General features: G+C 44.5%; 1 protein-coding gene across 1 annotated transcript in view; it reads left to right on the forward strand.

Moving 5' to 3' along the window:
- The window catches only part of C1H18orf54 (chromosome 1 C18orf54 homolog), a 37,749-nt gene that overhangs the window by 11,482 nt on the left and 2,408 nt on the right, over nt 1-23,859 (forward strand). Inside the window, exons 3-7 of the mRNA XM_040337193.1 lie at nt 2,425-3,156; nt 3,245-3,392; nt 5,810-5,924; nt 9,417-9,548; nt 16,145-16,218. Of these exons, the coding sequence (XP_040193127.1) occupies nt 2,425-3,156; nt 3,245-3,392; nt 5,810-5,924; nt 9,417-9,548; nt 16,145-16,218 (1,201 nt within the window). The remainder of the gene's footprint in view (nt 1-2,424; nt 3,157-3,244; nt 3,393-5,809; nt 5,925-9,416; nt 9,549-16,144; nt 16,219-23,859) is intronic.

Below are 23,859 nucleotides of genomic sequence, written 5' to 3' on the forward strand. Positions count from 1 at the left end.
TCAAGGGATTAAATGTGTTCCCTCAGCATGTTCTAACTGTAGGGGGGGATGGGCTGCCAGGGACATCGGAGATCACTGCTCCTGATCACTGCGAACAGTAGATCTGACATGTCATCTGGCAGAACGGGGAATTGCCTCTATTCCAACCAGCTGTCAGAGCTCTCCTCTTTCCTCCTCCTGTCCCCTTTTTTCTGAACTCTCAGGCAAACTTTATAAATTGGCACTTTAGAACAGATGTACAGAAGAGATGCAGATAAACGGGTACAACTCATGTAGGAGGATTTGCTTTATCTCTGTGTATAACCTGAGAATAGTCACTTCACTGGGTTTACAATCCCACTCTCATCCTTTCTAAACTACTGCCATAGTGCTGATCTATAAGGATATACACGTCTCCTGCATGTATCCTTACCTGTCAAATGTCTCCCCTCTGTCTGTTATAATAACTGAAAAACTGCAGATTCTGTGGGTGGATCTGTTGTCTGGAGCTCGGTGGGTGGAGTTGTGATGTCAGTAGACTCCCCGCCCACCTCTACACTCCCCTTGTCAACATGCATTTTTTCCTGTGTATTCCTTACACTAAATTCTGCTATGATCACTAACATCCATCAAAATCCAGAAAAGTAACCACATGACTTCAGAAAAGGAGTGGGGGTGGGAGTTAAAAAATAATGCCTGTCTCCAGGGTAGTGCATGAGATATGGAAATAACCTGTCACTCACAGCAAGGGGGCGGGACGGACTAAGGTTTTTTTTTATTTCACTGAACAAGAAGGCCCCATACACACGGGAGGATTTACCCGCGGATACGGTCCAGCGGACCGTTTCCACGGATAAATCCTCTTGAGGATTTGCGCGGATTTCTATGCGATGGCGTGTACACAACATCGCATTGAAATCCGCGCCGAAATCCTCTGGCGATGACGTGTCGTGCCGTCGCCACGATTATGACGCGGCGACGTGCGCGACGCTGTCATATAAGGAATTCCACGCATGCGTCGAATCATTACTAAGCATGCGGGGGATTCCTTCGGACGGATGGATCCGGTGAGTCTATACAGACCAGCGGATCCATCCGTTGGGATGGATTCCAGCGGATAGATTTGTTTAGCATGTCAGCGAATATTCGATCTGCTGGAATCCATCCCAGGGGATAAATATCCGCGGAAACAGATCCGCTGGAGTGTACACACCATAGGATCTATCCGCTGAAACCCATTTGCTGGGATTTTTCAGCGGATGGATTCTATCGTGTGTATGGGGCCTAAGAGGATTGCTCAGAGCTGGATTAACTCTTTGTGGGAAGACTGGGCACAGATGATAGGAAATCTTATACTCTACATTGTGACAAAAAAAATACAAACATTTCGGGTTTACATCCACTTTAACCACTTCCGGACCGCCGCATGTACATTTACGTCGGCAGAATGGCACGGATAGGCACATTGGCGTACCTGTACGTCCCTGCCTAGACGTGGGTCCCCTTACATGCGGCGGTTCCTGTGGCTTCAGGAGCGATCCGGGACCAGGGCGCGGCTATTCGTTTATAGCCGCCCCCTCGCGATCGCTCCCTGGAGCTGAAGAACGGGGGGAGCCGTATGTAAACACGGCTTCCCCGCGCTTCACTGTGGCGGCTGCATCGATCGTGTGATCCCTTTTATAGAGAGACTCGATCGATGATGTCAGACCTACAGCCACACCCCCCTACAGTTGTAAACACACACTAGGTGCACCCTAACTCCTACAGCGCCCCCTGTGGTTAACTCCCAAACTGCAACTGTCATTTTCACAATAAACAAAGCAATTTAAATGCATTTTTTGCTGTGAAAATGACAATGGTCCCAAAAATGTGTCAAAATTGTCCGAAGTGTCCGCCATAATGTCGCAGTCATGAAAAAAATCGCTGATCGACGCCATTAGTAGTAAAAAAATTAATAATAAAACTATCCCCTATTTTGTAAACGCTATCAATTTTGCGCAAACCAATCGATAAACGCTTATTGCGATTTTTTTTTTATACCAAAAATAGGTAGAAGAATACGTATCGGCCTAAACTGAGGAAAAAAAATGTTAGATATATTTTTGGGGGATATTTATTATAGCAAAAAGTAAAAAAAAATTGGATTTTTTTTTCAAAATTGTCGCTCTATTTTTGTTTATAGCGCAAAAAATAAAAACCGCAGAGGTGATCAAATACCACCAAAAGAAAGCTCTATTTGTGGGGAAAAAAGGACGCCAATTTTGTTTGGGAGCCACGTCGCACGACCGCGCAATTGTCTGTTAAAGCGACGCAGTGCCGAATTGTAAAAAACCCTTGGGTCATTTAGCAGCATATTGGTCCGGTCCTTAAGTGGTTAATAAATGAGCGCCACACCTGTTTTATGGGCGGAGATTAGAATTGTCCTTTTTTTCTCCTTTTCTTTAGGTGCAGCTGATAGAAATTTCCGCCCTAAGCATTTATCTAGAAGACGATCTGTTGCCCGTGATCCAGATCTATTGAGCCTCACCACTGATGATCTCTTGGGCTTCCCCTCCGATGGGTCTCTACCATTTTCTCAAGTCTCACATTGGAAACAATGTGAAAAAAGCCGGAATAATTACTACGGACCTTCCCTCCCGAGCCGCACTTCTCCTCTAAGGTCCTCGTTAAACACGCGGCCTCACCGTTACTCTTTACGTCACGATTCCCAGACTTTGGATCTTCAGAGGCTTGGAGAGGACGTCAAAGAAAACAAAACCAACGTTCTCCGTGAAATGGAGAGAGAAAACCGCCCTGCTTATTACAACAACCTGAACTCTCCATATTTGTCCAGAGGATCTGAAGTACTGAAAAGTTATCCAAGATGGCTGACTAGTCAGAAATCGGAACTAAGCGTGTCGGGAATCACCAGTATTCCAGATGTGAAGTATCCCCTCTGGATAAAAGACTACGGTCTTCTTCTAGGAGATTCCCAGAGCGCCGTCGCCAAGAACACGTATTCAAAGGCTTCCGCTAATGAGACCTTTGTACACGGCTCCTCGCCTTTAGGTTCCTTACGATCTTTGTTTCATGATCGACATGGCAAAGAAGCGGTTAATGTCACCAGCGCCAGTAGGAAATTCTATTCGGGACTTTCTGATTTGGATGTTCGAAAAAATTTGCATTCGCCTCCTAAAAGTGAGTGTCCTTCCGTCCTCCTTCCTGAGAAAGATTTGCCTTGCCGTGACATTTTCTTATGTAAACTGTCTGATTGCTTTGTTCTTAGATCACCCCGCTGATTCACCTTTGTGGAAATCACAAGCCTTTGAGTCCCCACTGAAGGGATTTCCTGACCCCCCAGAGAATAATGGAAGCCCCCGAACCGAAGATGTGCTGGAGGCGGAGAGATCCTGGGAGAAAATCCCATATTCATTGTAAGATTTTTTTTTTTTTTTCTTTTCTATTCACTAAAAAATTATATTTATATTTCTGATATGACATGATATATGACTTTATTTTTTGATTCGTTTAACCGCTTCAATACTGGCCACTTTTACCCCCTTTTTGCCCAGGCCAATTTTCAGCTTTCAGCGCTGTCATACTTTTAAAGCGGTAGTAAAGCCGCTGGTGTTTTTTTTTTTTTTTTCATACCTGTAAAGCAAAAGCCATGAAATACTTACCTTGAAACGAGGTTAGGGGAACTTACCTGGTCCACGCTGAGGGAGATGTCATCTTTCCTCAGGGTGTCTTCCGGGTTTCGCCGCTCCAGCGATGTGATTGGCTGGAGCGGCGATGACACGGCATGCGTGCGGGAGACTTCTGTCCGGCGGCTGCAGGGCCTTTAGCCGAAGATCCCCGCTGCGCATGCGCCACTGCAATCAGCGGCGCATTGCGAGGGGAATATCTCATACAGAGTATACTACCACTTCAAATCACAATATCATGCAACTGTACCCAAATTAAATTTTTATAATTTACTTTTTCACACAAATAGAGCTTCCCTTTGGTGGTATTTAATCACTGCTGGGTTTTTTATTTTTTGCTAAAAAAAAAGACAGACACTTACAAAACTTTTTTTTTTTTTTTTCTCTTGCACTGACGTGTGCCTATGAGGCGGCACTGATGTGTGCCAGGAGAGCCAACCTGCTGCAGTACAACTGTGGTGGCTGGTCCTTAAGTGGTTAAAGTGATTCTAAGGTAAAGAATAAAAAAATAAAACATTTTTTTATGCTTGCCTGCTCTCTGTAATAGTTTTGCACAGAGCAGCCCCGATCCTCCTCTCCTCGGGTCCCCCGCTGGTGGTCCTGGCTACTCCCCCCTGCCAAGTGCCCTCATAGCAAGCCTCCTTGCTATGGGGACAAAGAAGAAGGCTCACTCCCCAAGCTGCCCTATGTGTGTACATTCACACACAGAGCTCGGCTCCAACCCCCTCCTCGAAACTTACAAAACATTTTTACCTCCTGCACTGACGTGCGCTTATGAGGTGGCACTGACGGGCATCACTGCTGAGCACTGTTGGGGCTGCACTGATGACTGGGGCACTAATCAGTGTCCTGATTATCTGTACAGGTCTCCCCTCTGAGGAAATACCGCTGATTGGCTCTCCTCGCCTTGCAAACTGTCAGTGTGAGGCGAGGAGAGCCCATAACCGACATTTCCTTGTTTATATTGTGATCCCCTCTGATTGGACACAGCTGATCACATGGGTAAAGAGCCACGTCATCGGCTCTTTCCTGAGAGCAAGGGCGCGTAAGCACAGTGAGATTGGGGCGACGTCGTTCCGGAAGGAGAGGGGAATCCCGCGCACTGTCATTTGTCTATATGACGGGCGGGAGTATTTTAAAGAGATCCCAGAAGATCACAGAAGTTTAAAGTGATTCTAACATAATAATTAAAAAAAAAACATGTTATACTTGCCTACTCTGTGTAATGGTTTTGCACAGAGCAGCCCCAATCCTTCTCTTCTCGGGTCCCCTGCCGAGTGCCTCCAATAGCAAGCCTCTTGCTACAGGTGCACATGAGCAGGCTCACTCCCAAATCACCCTCTGTGTGTCCATTCACATGCAGAGCTTGGCTCCAACCCCCCCCCCCCCGCTCTTCTCATTGGCTGTGCTTTACAGTAGCAGGAGGCAATGGCTCCTGCTACTGTGTGAGCCAATGAGGAGAGAGAGAGAGACCTGGGAGTTGCTGCTGTCGTGCACATTGCTGTATCAAGCTGGGGCTCGGGTAAGTATAGCGGGGGAGCTGCACCCAGTTGTCGCCCCCACCATAAGAAAACAACTATAAAACATATTATTTTGCAGGAGTTTTATTTATTTTCGATGATGACATGGTCACTATAGGGACTTGTGCTTATAGGCCTCCTATGTTTAACACCAAAGAAATTAATCTGGTAAATATAAAGGCCCCTTTCACACGGGGTGGATCAGTAATGATCCACCCCGTGAACCTCTGCTTGCTCAGCGGGGATCGCTCCGTTGATCCCCGCTGAGCCGGCGGATGACAGGGCGGTCCCCGCACACTGTGCAGGGACCGCCCTGTCTTTTGTGTGTTTTATTATTTTTTGTACAATTGAGCCTGCAGAGCATTGCACCCACAATTGGCGGGTGAGGGAAGTGTGGGAAGGGTTAACAACACTGCAACACACGAGAGACAAAACCTAGGAAGATGCTTTTGAGAAATGTACTTCATATGTTTCTTTTATTTTGCTTTGACATGCACTTTAAGTTGTGTACATCAGTGTATAGCGACACAATAAAATAAAATGGGGCAATTCTTCTACAGCTTCTCATCTTTTGAGTTTAAACCGTGTTTGCCAGTCTAGGATAAACTGTTGTTGTTCTGATTACAGCAAATCTCCAGTCACTATACCGTGCAAGGATGAGATCAATGAGGAGTTTGCGGCTCCTCTAACATCACGTCTTGTGGAAGATTTCCTTCAGGACAAAGTGAAGGAAGAAAGTAAAGTATGTTTGAGATTTCTTTATATTGGTGAATTTTGTTTATGAAGACTGAACTCCTGATGGTTCTGCTGTGTTTTCCTTTATCAGCAATTGAACATTTTTATCATTATTATTTTTTTCTGTTTTTTTTTTTAATTTCGTTTTTCTGTGTGGAAGTCCTTGGGATATTTGTTTCAAATGGAGTAGAGTGGGGATAACATATGCCTCGTACACACAATTGGAATTTACGACAACAAAACCGTGGATTTTTTTCAGACGAATGTTGGCTCAAACTTGCCTTGCATACACACGGTCACACAAATGTTGCTCGGAAATGCCGAACGGCAAGAACGTGGCGACGTACAACACTGCGACGACCCGAGAAAAACTAAGTACAGTGATTCCGAGCATGCGTCGGAATTGGATACACGCAATCGGAATTACCGACAAGAACTTTTCCCATCGGAAAATTCGAGAACCGGCTCTCAAACATTTGTTGTCGGAAATTCGGACAGCAAGTGTCTCCGATGGAGCCTACACACGGTCGGACTATCCGACCAAAAGCTCACATCGAACATTTGTTGTCGGAAATTCGGACAGCAAGTGTCTCCGATGGAGCCTACACACGGTCGGACTATCCGACCAAAAGCTCACATCGAACATTTGTTGTCGGAAATTCGGACAGCAAGTGTCTCCGATGGAGCCTACACACGGTCGGACTATCCGACCAAAAGCTCACATCGAACATTTGTTGTCGGAAATTCCGATCGTGTGTACACGGCATAAGGCTGAATTCACACCTGTGCATTTTTAGTGCATTTTGCAGATTTGCACTACAGAACGTGTTCCATAGAAAACCATGTTAATTGGACTGTAGTGCAAATCTGCAAAGTGCAAAAAGCACTGAAAATGCATAAGTGTTCAACCAGCCTTAAAGCGGGAGTTCACCCATTTAAAAAAAAAAAAAAAAATCTCCCCTTAGCTTCCTGCTCGTTCGGTCTAGGGGAATCGGCTATTTATATTAAAATATGTGCAGTACTTACCCGTTTTCGAGCTGCATCTTCTTCCGTCGCTTCCGGGTATGGGTCTTCGGGAGCGGGCGTTCCTTCTTGATTGACATTCTTCCGAGAGGCTTCCGACGGTCGCATCCATCGCGTCACTCGTAGCCGAAAGAAGCCGAACGTCGGTGCGGCTCTATACTGCGCCTGCGCACCGACGTTCGGCTTCTTTCGGAAAATCGTGACGCGATGGATGCGACCGTCGGAAGCCTCTCGGAAACCTGTCAATCAAGAAGGAACGCCCATTCCCGAAGCCCATACCCGGAAGCGACGGAGAGGATGCGTCTCGTAAACGGGTAAGTACTGCACATATTTTAAAATAAATAGCCGATTCCCCTAGTAATAACGAGCAGGAATCTAAGGGGGAAAAGTGCCCTCTAAGGGTGAACCCCCGCTTTAAACTCTATCGGGTTTATATTCCTGTTTGGGAGCCCTTCCACTCTTTGTGGTCATCAGGATGGGAATAAGGAGATGTATGTAGTAGGGATACAGACAGTAATAAAAACTCTGAGGTTCTAATCTCTAATTTGAGTTCTAACAAAAAGTATATAAATAAACCACCCGTGCATGTAGTGGATATCAATATACACATGTGATCCAAGGTTTCTTCCCCGCATACAGTACATACTCGCCAAGAGTACTGTGCTGTCATACAGCTAATCAAGCTTAGTAAGGTAATTCTAGTAGTGAATGGGAGTCGCATATCAATCGTGATCACGGAATCTTCCCCCTCATGCAGTGCGCTCTCACCAAACATAATGTGCCGCCATTAGGAATGCAGCTACCACACTAAAGCCTCGTACACACGATCGGATTTTCCGACGGGAATTGCGTGATGACAGGCTGTTTTCGGAACCGACCACTTTTATGCTCCATTGGACAATTGTCGGATTTTCCGTGGACAAATGTTGGATATCGTCCCCTTAAGGAACGCCGCGCAACTATTTACGTCGGCAGAATGGCACGGCTGGGCATATGGACTTACAGGTACGTCCCCTTTAAGATGCCCAGCCTATCCTCAGTGACCGCGCCCATGGCACCCGCGGACCCGATCGACGCCGGTGTCCCGTGATCGGGTTACGGAGAGGTAAGTGTAAGCAAACCTCTCACCGTGCTTCTTAGTGTGGCTGTCACTGTGTTAGGGAACGACGATCAGTGATGTCACACGCACAGCCACACTCCCCCCGAAGTAAGAACACTACCTTAGGGCACACTTAACACCTACAGCGCCCCCTTCTGGTTAACCCCTTCACTGCCAGTGCTATTTTTACAGTAATCCGTGCATTTTTATAGCACTTTTCACTGTGAAAATGACAATGGTCCCAAAAATGTGTCAGATATGTCTGCCATAATGTCGCAGTCATGAAAAAAAGCATGTCGGAGAATACGTATCGGCCTAACGCAACATTGGCAGAAGTTGCCCAAAGGGTGTCACTAAAGAGCTGAAAAACCATGTAGTTTCGTGTATGTTGGCCGACAATTTATTGCCGTTTGTATGCAAGACAAGTTCATAGCCAAAAGTCCTACAATTTGTCCGCGGAAAATCCGATCATGTGTATGAGGCTTCAGGGGATCACAATTTCTGGTAAGCGCAGCATGAGGCTTGATTGGTTACACCTACGCTATCCTGCTTTCCATTACTATTCTGGCATGTGGGACTCCTCATCCTGATTATTATCTTAAATTATTTTGGAACTATATGTATAAAACAAGCTCCCTGGAATATCAACTGTATTACATGTTAGAGGTCGACCGATATGGGTTTTTTTTATCTCTGGCCGATGCTGATATTTAGAAATTGGGGCAGCCGATGGCCAATATATGATGCCGATTTTTTTTTTTTTTTTTTTTTGGCAGGTGGCAGTAATTGGCACTGGCAGGTAGCGCTAATTGGCACTGGGAGGATGTACTGGTTGGCACTGGTGGGTGGCACTGATTGGCAGATGCCAATGGTTGGCATTGGCAGGTGGCACTGGATGGCAATGACAGGTTTCACAGCCGATAGCTTTCTGCAGCACCGCGGTGTGTGAAACTGTATGGAGAGAGGAGCTGACAAATTCAGAGGTGGGCGGGTTATCCAGCCAATGATTGTGCGGTTTAAGAAAGGGGCGGGCTACATACACTTAGCGGCCCGCCCAGATACCATCCCATTGGCTGGTGTTGGATAGCTGGGTCCCACCCCTGACATCCAACCTCAATTATGACAGCTCGTCTCTCTCCATACAGTTTCACACGCCGCGGTGCTGCTCTGCTAACAGAGTGTCACGTATATTTTTTACAGTTACGGGTTGGTGTGGGGGGAAGGGGGGGTACCTGTTATTTAAAGTCGGCTGCTTAGATCCATCTAGGCAATAGAAGTTCTCTTAGCGCCCCCTACAGATTTTGTAGCTGCTGCCTTTAAATTTTTTCAAAGGTGACTGGAGAACCACCTTAAAATTGCGCATCTTTGTCTTTTTAGGCCAGCTCATTCTCGGGTGGAAATCATCATGGTCCAGTAGAGGCTTTGAAGCACATGTTGTTCAATCTTCAGACCTTCCAGCAGAACTTTACCGAGGCTCAAACCTCTAAGCAAGTGGAGGAGTTTCAGAAAGTAAGTATTCTATTTCATATTTACCAATTAAAGTGGAACTCCACCTAAAAGTTCTGCTTTAAGTCCTCCTCCCCTGCCACGTTTGGCATGTATTTTTTTGGGATGGGGCAGGTACCTAGTTTTGACAGGTACCTGTTCCCACTTCCGCTCGGTTAGCCTAGGCACCAAACCCAGACTTGTCCATCGGATTGCCAGACAGATAAGCGCAATTTGTCACTCCAGAAAACTCGTCTCCACTGCTCGAGAGTCCAGCGGCAGAGTGCTTTACACCACTGCATCCAACGCTTTGCATTGCACTTGGTGATGTAAGGCTTGGATGCTGCTGCATGGCCATAGAAACCCATTCCATGAAGCTCTCCACACACTGTTGTTGTGCTAATCTGAAGGCCAGAAGAGGTTTGAAGGTCTGTAGCTATTGACTCTGCAGGCAGTTGGGGACTACTGTGTGCTTCAGCATGCGCTGACCCCACTCTGTCATTTTATGTGGCGTTCCACTTTATGGCTGAGTTGCTGTTGTTCCTAGTTTCCACTTTGTTATAATACCGCTGACTGGAATATTTAGAGCCCTTTCCCACTGGGGCCTTGTGAGCATCAGCGGTAAAGCACTGCTATTTTTAGCAGCGTTTTGCTGTCGTTTTTAGGCCCCATGCACACGAGACGCTGGTAAACGCTGGTAAACACGTGTTCAGAGGCAGTTGGGCAGATTTTTCAACTGCCCCTGAACACATTCAATGTTATCCTATGTCTCGTTTATTGCTGTTTTTAGGCAGTTACGTTTAACCTTGTTTTTCCAGAAGCAAAAAAAATGGGTTCAGGCGCAAAAGTTCTTGAGTTTCAGACGCAAAACGCGGTACCAGCGTTTTGCCGCGATTTCGTTTTATAGGCGTTTTTAAAGGTGACCTATTTTTTTTTTTGCATTGGAAATCTTAAAAATGATGGCAAATGATGAAACATCATTAAAACATAAAAAAAAACTGTAATTGCTTGCATTGCATTGTGGACAATCCACAACTTGTGGCAGGTGACATGGCAAGTGGACAATCCGCAGCTTGTGGCAGGTGATGTGGCCAGGTGACGTGGCAAGTGGACTTTCCACAACTTGTGGCAGGTGACGCGGCAAGTGGACAATCCGCAGCTTGTGGCAGGTGATGTGGCCAGGTGACGTGGCAAGTGGACTTTCCACAACTTGTGGCAGGTGACGTGGCAAGTGGACAATCCGCAGCTTGTGGCAGGTGATGTGGCAAGTGGACTTTCCACAACTTGTGGCAGGTGATGTGGCCAGGTGACGTGGCAAGTGGACTTTCCACAGCTTGTGGCAGGTGATGTGGCAAGTGACACGCTAAATACAAGTACACTGCTGCTCTCTCAGCTGCTACTCACTCTGGTCTCACAAAATGGCTGAAATGGTTAAATAATACAGTTTTTTGAGCTTAGGGAGGGTCTTATGATGTTTCTTAAATAAACGCTTATAAGCGTAAACGCGGTAAAACGCTGCGAAACTCGCGGCAAAACGGGCGTTTTTTAACGCTGGTTTTAGCCTTTTAAAACGTGTGTTTAGCAGAGTTTGCACCGGCGTCCCGTGTGCATGGGGCCTTAGCGGCGCTTTTGCAGGTGCTATTTTTAGCACTATAGCACCTGTGAAGCGCCTCAGTGTGAAAGGGGTCTTGATATTAAGGAAATTTCACAGATGGACTTATTGCACAGGTGGCAACCTATCGCAGTACCACGCTTGAATTCACCAAGCTCCTAAAAGAGCGACCCCTTCTTTCACAAATGTTTGTAGAAGCCGTCTGCATGACTAGGTGCTTGGGGTTGTTCACCTGTGTCCATGGAGGTGATTGGCACACCTGAATCCAATGATTTGGAGAGGCGTCTCAATACTTTTGGCAATATAGCGGATCTCTAAGGTGCTGTAGGTTGCAGTACGAGATAACTGTCACTAGATGGCAACAACTTTCTATATTCTCATGCATTTGCTTACTTTGTTCACAAAGTATCTGTAAAACGATACTGCTTGAAGGATTCAAAAAAGTATCCTTTAAATTGAAATCCTATTGCTAAAAGAATTTCTGCAATGATAGTGTCACAATATTGCTTAATAGAAACATAGATAGCCAAGGGGAGAGGGGACATGGGGTGGCAATGCATGGGTTGTTTTTGTCACATTTAACCACTTAAGGACCGCCTCCTGCACATATACGTCGGCAGATAGGCACGGATGGGCAAAAGCACGTACAGGTACGTCCTCTCTAAGTGCCCAGCTGTGGGTCGTGGCCACGCGGTCCGAAGTTCCGTGACCGCGGCTGCGGGACCCGTGGACCCGATCGCTGCTGGAGTCCCGTGATCGGTCCCCGGAGCTGAAGAACGGGAAGAGCTGTGTGTAAACAGCTTCCCCGTTCTTCACTGTGGCGCCGTCATTGATCGTGTGTTCCCTTTTATAGGGAAACACAATTAATGACGTCACACCTACAGACACACCCCCCTACAGTTAAAAACACAAATGAGGTCACACTTAACCCCTTCAGCGCCCCCTTGTGGTTAACTCCCAAACTGCAATTGTCATTTTCACAGTAAACAATGCATTTTTAATGCATTTTTTGCTGTGAAAATGACAATGGTCCCAAAAATGTGTCAAAATTGTCCGAAGTGTCCGCCATAATGTCGCGGTCACGAAAAAAATCGCTGATCACCGCCATTAGTAGTAAAAAAAAAATATTAATAAAAATGCAATAAAACTATCCCCTATTTTGTAAACGCTATAAATTTTGCGCAAACCAATCGATAAACGCTTATTGCGATTTTTTTTTTTTTTTTTTTTTTTTTTTTTTTACCAAAAATAGGTAGAAGAATACGTATCGGCCTAAACTGAGGAGGAAACATTTTTTTATATATATTTTTATTTTTGGGGGATATTTATTATAGCAAAAAGGAAAAAATATTGAATTTTTTTCAAAATTGTTGCTCTATTTTTGTTTATAGCGCAAAAAATAAAAGCCGCAGAGGTGATCAAATACCACCAAAAGAAAGCTCTATTTGTGGGGAAAAAAGGACATCAATTTTGTTTGGGAGCCACGTCGCTCAATTGTCAGTTAAAGCGACGCAGTGCCGAATCGCAAAAACTGGCCAGGTACTTTAGCTGCCTAAAGGGCCCGGTCTTAGGTGGTTAAAGAGTTCAGTCCTAAATTTTGTAACTTCAATACGTTTCCTGTTTGCAATGTGCTTCTGATAGAAAAAAAAAATGACACCTTCACAGCTTTTATTGTGTATAGTGGAAAACTGACATGGCACTCTGTGGTCATCCGATCTTTTTTCTGTGTTCCGGTAATGTTTGCCAAACCTGGTACCATGGAACATAATTGTTCTCCTCACACAATAGAGGCCAAAAAGTTAAACTATATGTAATGCAGTCAGTAGAACAATGACTAGAGACCCTATTACATTGGCTTATCGTGGAAATGGTTTGTACCTTGTTTGAGACATTTGCAGGTACAGCATTTCCTTTTCTTCATTGCTATATTCTTCCGGGTGCATGTGCACATTCCCTGCCAATGTTGTGATTGGACACCACATGAGATTGGTAGCGGATTTTGGCTGAAACCTGCTGATCCGCTATGTCCAATCCCACACAGTTCTGTGTTTACAAACGCACAGAACTCTGTACAAAGAGCAGCAATCTGGCTGTTTTTTCCCCTGAAAAGCAGGGAGAAAACACAGCCAGATCTGTTAGTAAAAGTAGCACACCTTACATATTGTTGGGCACACAGTTAACCCTTTGATTGTCCCTAGATGTTAACCCGTTGCCAGCCTGTGTCATTAGTACAGTGTTCAGTATTATCACTGTATTACTGTCACTAGGGATATCAGTCAGTTAGTGACCCTCCCAATAAATACAAAAGTGCGCATCAACACAAAACAAACAAAAGTCCACAATAAAATATAAGTGGGAAAATAAATATTCAAACTCCAATAATTTGATCAGCGACTTGTTTTAGTAATGACGGGTATTTTTAAGCCACATAAGTAGCGTTGTACTGATACAATACTAGTATTGGTATAGGGACCGATACCGAGCATTTGCGCAAGTAATTGTAATCGCACAAATGCTCCCGATGCCTTAGCCGAAACCTGGAATGGGTCAGCGGAGGGCGGAGCATCGGGCAAGTCCTGAAGGAAGTGAGCTGACAGGGAGCCATCGCATTCGGTCGCGGAAGTGACGCTCTGTGCTGCCGTCAGGCACCCATCTTGGTACACCCTGCCCTCTGCCACAGTATGCCAGCAGCAGACCTCTTGTTACACCCAGCCCATATCGTTTAGGCTGGGTGTAACAAGATGGCCGCTGCTGCTTTTATGCGTCCAAATGCAAGGAGTACCAGGATGGGCGTTGCAGGCAGCCTTCCCTAATGACATTTTAGTGCCTGCCCATTAGTGCCCATAAATGTCACCTATCAGTGCCTGCCAGCTGTCAGTGCCAGCCATCTATCAGTGCTGCAGATCAGTGCCATCTAATCCTATCGGTGCTCAACAGTGCCACCTAATCTGTATTGTGCTTTGAGAAACTGTCACATGACATTTAAAAAAAAGTATCGGTATCAGCGAGTACTGGGGGGGGATGCGGAAGTATCGGTACCTGTACTCGGTCTTAAAAAAAAGTGGTATCGGGACACCCCTACACATAAGGAGAGCTGAAAAACTTGTGATGTATTAAAGCGGTTGTAGACTGCTGCAGTTAAAAAAAACTTGCGTATTGTTGGTTTTGTTTTTTTATTGTATTTGTTTGCGTATGGTTTTTTGTTTGTTTAACATTTTTTGAAAATGTAATGAAAATATATTGGAATAATAAAACACTTGCGTTAGAACAAAGCCCTCCGATGGTAGGGCATCCATCTTCCCCCTGGTCTTCCTTCCAGTTTTACGGACTCCAGCCGTGTGAGTGCCCAGGGCAACGATGACGTCCCTCCCAGGGCCGGCATGGTGTTCTGAAGGTCCAGTACGATATGCCGGACCTTCAGAGCGAATGTGCCCGTGATGTTACCTGCTGCTTTCCATGTAAATATCTCCTAAACTGTGCACTTTTAGAACAGGGTTGACAAATTTGCTTGGAATCTAGGAGCCAGCTAAAAAAGTTAGGAGCCAGAAAATGCGCCCCGTCCCGACGAGCTTGCGCGCAGAAGCAAACACATACGTGAGCAGCGACCGCATATGTAAACGGTGTTCAAACCACACATGTGAGGTATCGCCGCAATTGGTAGAGCGAGAGCAATAATTCTAGCCCTAGACCTCCTCTGTAACTCAAAACATGCAAACTGTAGAGTTTTTTAAACGTCGCCTATGGAGATTTTAAAGGGTAAAAGTTTGTCGCCATTCCACGAGCGGACGTAATTTTGAAGTGTGACATGTTGGGTATCAATTTACTCGGCGTAACATTATCTTTCATGATATTAAAAAAAAATGGGGATAACTTTACTGTTGTCTTATTTTTTAATTAAAAACAGTGTAATTTTTTCCCCAAAAAAGTTCGCTTGTAAGACCTCTGCGCAAATACGGCGTGACAGAAAGTATTTCAACGATCGCCATTTTATTCTCTAGGGTGTTAGGATAAAAATATATATAATGTTTGGGGGTTCTAATTAGAGGGAAGAAGATGGCAGTGAAAATAGTGAACAATGACATTAGAATTGCTGTTTAACTTGTAATGCTTAACTTGTAATACCAACGGCCACCACCAGATGGCGCCAGCTCACAAAAAAAAAACCTGTTTTAGAAGATATTCATTTTATCTACAGATAAGCCTTATAAGCTTGTCTGTAGGTAAAAATCACAAAGCAGACTTTACTAACACTGCTTCAAAGTGATTATAAAGTCTTGTTTAAAAAAAAAAAAACATGTTATACTTGCCTCCTCTGTTGCAGTGGATTTGCACAGAGCAACCCGGATCCTCCTCTTCTCGGGTCCCTTTTTGCGGCTCCTGGCCCCTCCCTCCAGTCGAGTTCTCCCCACAGCATGCAGCTTGCTTTGGGGACACCCAAGCCAAGTCACTGCTCCGTGTGTTAATTCAGACATGGGGCCCTGCCCCCCTCTCTTTCTCTCTCCTGATTGGTTAACTGACTTTGACAGCCGTGGGAGCCAATGGCACCACTGCTGTGGCTCAGCCAATCAAGAGGAGAGTCTCGGACGGCTAAGGCACTCATGGACATCGCTGGAGAGAGGGGGCTCAGGTAAGTAATTAGGGGGGTGCTGGGGAGGCTGCTGTACATAGAATACATGAAGATATAAAACCCTCTGCCTTTACAACTCCTTCTATTCTTTGGACTTCTTGCTGCCAGTTTGATTGTTCGTTAATAACCGAAGCTGGAATTTAATATTTTGTATTGTTCTTTTTCTAGTGGATAGCAGGTACATTTTAAAGTGCAGTCACTGCACATCTTTCTGCCAGATCACACACAGACGCAAACTAAACTCACAATCCTTCCCTCAGGGAATCCATTCAGGTCTCTTCTGTGATTCTTGCCTTTCAGACACATTTATTCTGCTGGGTACTAAATGTATTAAATTACACTTTTTTTAAAAAAAAATAAAAAACATTTTCTCTCTTGTAGGTTTATACAGAAGCAGAATCGGAAATCCAGCGTGTGGACCAAGAGGCGTTTCCTGTAAATAAGTCTCTTCAGAAGTAGGTTGTGGGTCCATAATTCTACAAAACGCAACACCATGCATAATTGTTACCCATTTTAAACATTCCAGAAAAGATTTGACTATTAGAGGATAAAGTTCACCTTTTTGAAAAAACGAAATTTGCAGGTACAATTATTATTTTTTTTTTTCTTCTGAGGAGCCTGCAGAGCATTGCACCCGCAATCTGGTCAAACTCCTGCAGACTGTCAGGATAGCTCTCTGCCTGTACCTACGACACAGGCAGGCAGTTACTTGAGAGCAGTAAGATCAGTGAACTATGAGGATGCTCACTAGCACCCTTGTAGTTCATAGAGTATTACAAGGCGTTGGACACAAAGGATGACAGTACTTGTAGTCTATTCATTCATGAGAAACTGTGAATGAATGATGCTGCACTGTTTTCAAATTGTGACCGTGCAGGGAGTGGGAGCTGTCTGCTGTCACAGGGAGGGGGGGTCGGGGGTGGGGAGAAGATGCTGTTTCATCCTAAAAACAGGTGGAACATGTAACATATTCCAAAGATCGTGTGATTAAAGTGAGGGGCGCTAAATTAAATAATGAATAATGTGTCACAATGAACTTTGGGTGATACACAGTCTGACCATATGCCCAAATCTATGTGAATACAAGACAGGTAATGGCCTTAACTCTATAAATTCAATTGTACCAAAAGATGTGAAATAATAAAAAGTCCAACAAATAGTTAAGTGCAAAAAAATCCAAAGCTGGATCGCTTCCTGATGACGGTTTAACTGAAACGTGACGTCGAGGCGGTATCCGGGCACGCACGCACAGCCACGCACTTCCAGTCCCACTGGTTGATGGACAGCTAGCGGTGGAACGCACACTAGCAGACCAGGACGCAGCCATCTCTAATCTCGTCTTACTATCCCTACAAACCCACAGCCTCAGTGCCGGGATACGGGCACCAGCAATAGTAAGAGGCCATTTGGCATTGTATTTTTATTTTTACGTTTATTAAATGGTTTTACACTATGGTGGCATCTCTTCTCCTTTTTTGGCACATCATTTGCTGCAACTGCTGACATTGGAACCTAACGAGATCCTGCTGATTCATATTACTAACAAGCCTTATTGACCATATTTTAAGTAATCTGGTCAACACCGTGTGGTAAGGAGCCATCCATTATTATTCTGGTGACCTAGAGGTGAAGGCGGATCACTCCTATCTCGCACTTTGGTTGTTTGAAGATTCACAAGCACTTCGCATTTGCACTTTATCCCTGCGATTTGGGATTGTTTTATTTGCAATCTGCACTTGGACTTGATCCAGCTTTGGATTTTTTTGCACTTAACTATTTGTTGGACTTTTTATTATTTCACATCTTTTGGTACAATTGTATTTATAGAGTTAAGGCCATTATCTGTCTTGTATTCACATAGATTTGGGCATATGGTCAGACTGTGTATCACCCAAAGTTCATTGTGACACATTATCCATTATTTAATTTAGCGCCCCTCACTTTAATCACACAACATATGTAAGTCAGTCACCTGATTTTTTTTGGGAGCAGCTTCACTCAGTTAGTCACTTGATTCAGCAAGTATATAATTAGTGTAATTTGGCGCAAGATTTTCTTTCATATTCCAAAGATCAACGTATGCTTAAAGTGTACGTTTCTTTACACCTCCAAAAAGGGAAAAATCAGTTGTATAATTGGGGGCTGATAATTGCATGTATGTTTAAATGCTAAGTTCACCCTCAAGGAAACTATAATAAATGCACATATTCTTGCAGAAAACAAATGTATTTATTTTCTCCTACAAGAGCCTGCAAAGCATTGCATCGGTTATCAGTTGATCGTGGGTGCAATGTTAGGCTCCTGTACTCCCCCCTCCCCCCCTGCTTTCTGCCTGTTCTGCCATATGGTCTTTCAGGTGGAGAAAACTGGAGGAAGACAAAATGGATTCTGAGTGCTGATCAGCGTTGGCCTGGTCCATTGAGATCTACAAATCGGTCTGCAGCAGGGGCAGACAGAAGTCATTCACCGATCCCTAAAAATGAATGATAAAGTGGTGCAGATGAAACCTTGCATGGCCATGCTGATTTTGAATGTGAAAAATGTAGAAGAACCCCTGCCCACTGTCAAAGTGGGTAGGCTCAGGGGGTGGTGGTGCTGGAACATGTTACATGATGCACCCTTAATACGAATGGAACATGAAGGTGAACTTAGACTTTAACGGCTAAGTGTAACTAAAATGAAAAGCAGAAAAATCAGTACAAGGGACATTTTTCAGTTACAAGTCGGTAGGATGTGGCCCTTGTGCTGATTTCTCTTCTGTTAGTAGAAATCCCCCTTAGTCTATGCCCTCCACTGCCATAATCTTCCGGGACGGCCGGGGCTACTACAATGAACAGGCTGTCATCAAGAGAGCCTGAATATGCCCACCCTTTCCTCCCAGCTCCTCCATTCATAGATGCCGTACTACAGATTCTATGAATGGAAAGCAATCTCTGATTAGAAGACGGGCAGATGATTAAAAGTCCCCCTCCATTCATAGATTGTTTGTTTTATTTAAGCTGTAATATGGCTTCTATGACTAGAGCAGTTGGGGGGACAGGGCGGACATTGGGGCTCTCATAGTGAGAGCCTGGACAGGCCCTTGGTTGTATTATCAACCACCACACCAGGAATGCATAGACTAAGGAGGATATCTACTGGCACAAAAGAAATTGGCACAAGAGATCTATTATATTACTGACTGTAAGTAACGTCCCTTGTGATTTTTCTGTTTATTGTAGCTACACTTAATCTTTAAAGTATATGTAAACATTTCGCGACCGATACCTGTGGTGACGTGACCAATACCTCCTGATGGATGCCGAAAGAACTCTGAAGTACTGCAGACTCCATACTTATATTTTAAAGGAAAAACGCACCTATTTTTGATTTAAGACCTACTGGTTTGCACTCCGTGCTCTGTCTGCTATACCTAAACACTGTCACACGACAGAGGGGGCGACATTACAGCTCTCTAAATGGTTGGGGAGTGCTGGTGAGGTATTTATCACATGGCATGCCAACGTATTTCATCTCTACAAAAGGCTTCATTGAGGTGTTGCAATCAAATGCCCCGGTGGTTGATGTTGGCATGCCATGTGAAGGTCTATGATGGATTGATGACCGATACCTGTGGTCGCACGACCGCTACCTGCCACGCCATATTTGTGGATGTTTTGAATGAATAGTGTTGGGTTATTACCAATCGTCTACATGTTGATACAATTTTGCATGATTGGATCAGTCCTGAACAATGAGGCAGAAATAGCTGGGAATCTGGTGATCTCTATAAGATTTTTAAAGTATATGATATGAACTGTAACAGTTAATGCATTCCTATCTAATGAGGATGATGGGTGGAGTGACCCTATGGAAGATTATTCAGTGACTGTTTTATCTAAAATGCTGTGTAGATAATACCTGCAATCATGTCATAAAATTACCTGCGTTTTTAAATGGATAAGAACTTCCTCAGAGAATGTATTTCTTGTTTATTATGGGTGAAATAATTCAGCGGACGTTTCTCCTGTGATTGAACTATGAAACCATCTGAATAAGAACAATCGATAAATTATGGGGTGAGGCCAATGCCTCCTAGTAGTATGTCGATCCACAGATGGAGAAACTTTTTGAATACAGATTCTTGGATGAGACTGTTAGAATGAAAGCACTTATTCAAATGGTACACCAACTATTCTAGGATAAGTGGGAAGACATTGAGTTTGGGAGAGAGGGGACTTTTAAGGTGCCAAAACAAATGTTATAGTTTCAAGTGTAATAAAAAGGTTTTATTATACAAAGGTTAAAAAGGTATAACAATCCTAGTGAATAAACATTAAGCTCAAACCAAATTATTCAAGGATATAATGTATTACTGTACAAAAAATGTTCTTCTCGACATGTTTCGCTAGAGTATATAACTTCTTCAGGAGATTTGTAATTGTGTACAGAGTAATCACTGCAATACATAAACAAAACAGGTCCTGCATAGAACCTAAGAGCCGGTTCACACTGGGGCGACTCGTCAGGCGACTCGGCCGCCTGACAAGTCGCGCTCCGTTCTATTCAATAGAACCGTTCTAATAAAAGCGACGCAAGTCGCTCCGACTTAGAAAAAGGTTCCTGTACGACTTTGGGGGCGACTTGCATTGACTTCTATACAGAAGTCATTTTGCAAGTCGCCTCTGAAGTTGTCTTCAGGTCGCCTTGCCGAGTCGCCCCCAAAGTCGTGCCGCCCCAGTGTGCATATAGGATAAATAGGAGTTAATTTTTCTGCGGATAACGTTGGACATAAAGATTGGAGTCCAGTTTGCTGTATAACTGATGGAAGACGGAATATAAATGCAGTTGATTGCTAAATCTTCTAAATCCAATTTTTGCAGGAGCACTGTCATGTATATGAAAGGACCCTGCATGCATAGATCCATATAATATTACAAAATGTATTGTTTACTTATTTAAATAACCTCAGATAAATCCAGTCATGTAGAGATATTGGGGCTGTTTGTCTTTGTGTGGTTCCATCTTCGGTCTGCATAATGGAGTTGGCCTCCTTGGTTTGTATGTATAATTGGGGGAGGGGGGGGGGGTGTAGATCCTTGGTCTGTGTAATTGGGGGGGGCCTTTGGTGCCTTTTTTGGTCGGTGTAATTGAGGGGGGGGGGTTAGTTCCTTGGTCTGTATAGTATTAAACACCCACTTTTTTTTTTTTTTTTTTAAATATAGGTATATTAATCATGCCGTCCAAGTGGTTTTTAGCTACTTTTATTTTCTTTGGTATAAAGGTGACGCGTATTGACACCGTTAAGGAAGGATAGAAATTGTGTAACCTTCACTTATTTGTTGAGAATTCTAGTCTTTTAAATAAACTATAATTAAAGGGGTTGTAAAGGTACAAGTTTTTTTCTCCCTAAATAGCTTCCTTTACCTTAGTGCAGTCCTCCTTCACTTACCTCATCCTTCCATTTTGCTTTTAAATGTCCTTATTTCTTCTGAGAAATCCTCACTTCCTGTTTTTCTGTCTGTAACTCCACACAGTAATGCGAGGATTTCTCCCTGGTGTGGAGTGTCGTGCTCGCCCCCTCCCTTGGACTACGGGAGAGTCGGGACACTCTCTACATTGCAGATAGAGAAAGGAGCTTTGTGTTAGTGGGCGTCCTGACTCTCCTGTAGTCCAAGGGAGGGGGTGAGCACAACATTCCACACCAGGGAGAAAGCCTTGCATTACTGTGTGGAGTTACAGACAGAAGAACAGGAAGTGAGGATTTCTCAGAAGAAATAAGGACATTTAAAAGCAATGGAAGGATGAGGTAAGTGAAGGAGGACTGCACTAAGGTAAAGGAAGCTATTTAGGGGAAAAATGTTTTGTCTTTACAACCCCTTTAAAGGGAACATTTTTATAAATGATACAGCAGTTGATAGTGGAGTCTGTATCAGATAGATCAACTTTTTAAAAAAAATTCTGATCTGACATAACACAGTACACCCTCCCCACCCCCTCCTCCTGCTGTACATCCATGGTTAAAGTGGTTAAGCCACTATAGTATATTGATGCCACCCCCTCTGTTAAAAAATATGTCTCAAGTGTCTATGCTATATAAAAAAAAATGCAGATTTTTACCTTTTTTTATCGGAGCATCTCCCAGTGCTCCCAGTCCTCGCCTCTCTCCTCTCCCAGGCTGACAGCTACAGTGGGAGGGGCCGAGAACTCCCGCTGATGTTAGCTGGGAAGGAGAGAGAGGTGAGTGCCGGGAGATGCTCTAAGGTAGAAATCTGCTTTGAAAACTTATCGGAACGGGCAAAAATCTCATGCTGGATATCTGGCACATCATTTGATGGAAATTTAAAATTATCCACCTACAGAGGGCTGAATTCAAAGACACCCAGGAAATCAAAGTGAGCAAGCTAGTCCATTTTACTGAAATTTTATTGCAACAACTCAAAATGGTCCTCAGTAGTTTGTATGGCCCATAAGTGCTTGTATGCATGCCTGACAACATCAGGGCATGCTCCAAATGAGACGACGGATGGTGTCCTGGGGTATTTTCTCCCAGATCTGAACCAGAGCATCACTAAGCTCCTAAACATACTGAGGTGCAACCTGGCGGCACCGGATGGTGTTCTTTTGGATTTAGGTCAGGTGAGCGTGGGGGCAATTCAATGGTATCAATTTCTTCATCCTCCAGGAACTGACTGCATGCTCTTGCCACATGAGGCCGGGCATTGTCGTTCACCAGGAGGAACCCAGGAGCCACTGCACCAGTGTAGGGTCTGGCAATGGGTCCAAGGATTTCATCCCGATACCTAATGGCAGTCAGGGTGCCATTGTGTAGCCTGTAGAGGTCTGTGCGTCCCGCCATGGATATGCCTCCCCAGACCATCACTGACCCACCACCAAACTGGTCATGCTAAATGATGTTACAGGCAGCATAAAGTTCTCTGCGGCTTCTCTAGACCCTTTCACGTCTGTCACATATGCTCAGGGTAAACCTGCTCTCATCTGTGAAAAGCATGGGGCCCAGTGGAGGACCTGCCAATTCTGGTGTTCAATGGAAAATGCCAATCAAGCTCCACGATGTCCGGTAGTGAACACAGAGCACACTAGAGGATGCCGGGCCCTCAGGCCACCCCCATGAAGTCTGTTTCTGATTGTTTGGTCAGAGACATTTACACCAGTGGCCTGCTGGAGGTCATTTTGTAGGGCTCTGGCAGTGCTCATCCTGTTCCTCCTTGCACAAAGGAGCAGATACCAGTCCTGCTGATGGGTTAAGGACCTTCTACGGCTCTGTCCAGCTTTCCTAGAGTAACTGCCTGTCTCCTGGAATCTCCTCCATGCTCTTGAGACTGTGCTGGGAGACACGGCAAACCTTCTGCCATCCTGGAGGAGTTTGACTGCCTGTACCTTTTATAGGTTCCAAGTATCGCCTCGTGCTACCAGTAGTGACACTGACCCTAGCCAAATGCAAAACTAGTGAAAAACAGTCAGAAAAGATAAGTAGGGAAAAAAATGTCAGACACCTCCACCTGAAAAAACATTCCTGTTTTGGAGGTCGTCTCATTGTTGCCCATCTAGTGCACCTGGTGTTAATTTCAATTAACAGCAATGCAGCTTAAACTGATTAACAACCCCCTCTGTGTACACCCCTCCCCCTCTGCTACTTAACTGACCAGATCAATATCCCAGGAGTTCTGATTCAAAAGTGTTCCTTTAATTTTTTTGAGCTGTGTGTGTATGTGTATATATGTGTATATGTGTGTGTGTGTGTGTGTGTGTATGTGTGTGTATGTGTATATATATATATATATATATATATATATATATATATATATATATATATATATATATAAAAAATTATAGCCCAGACCCAGGGACCCATCGTTATTTAACAGAGGAGATGGCATAAATATACTATAGTTATTTCAGCAGCAGGGGGGGAGCAGCACTGTCATGAGCAGACAGGCAACCAGGGAGGGGAGGACGAAGGAGAGCTGCGGAGGACTGAAGCACATAAACTGACCATGGTGTCAGGGCTCAACAGCTTTAATAAACTGTGGTCGGTTTACAAGGGGGAAGGCAGAACCAGGCAAGATCAGCCAGGTATTTTGGGTGCTAGAAGG

The sequence above is a fragment of the Rana temporaria genome, chromosome 1, assembly GCF_905171775.1.
Source record: "Rana temporaria chromosome 1, aRanTem1.1, whole genome shotgun sequence".
Taxonomy (NCBI): domain Eukaryota; kingdom Metazoa; phylum Chordata; class Amphibia; order Anura; family Ranidae; genus Rana; species Rana temporaria.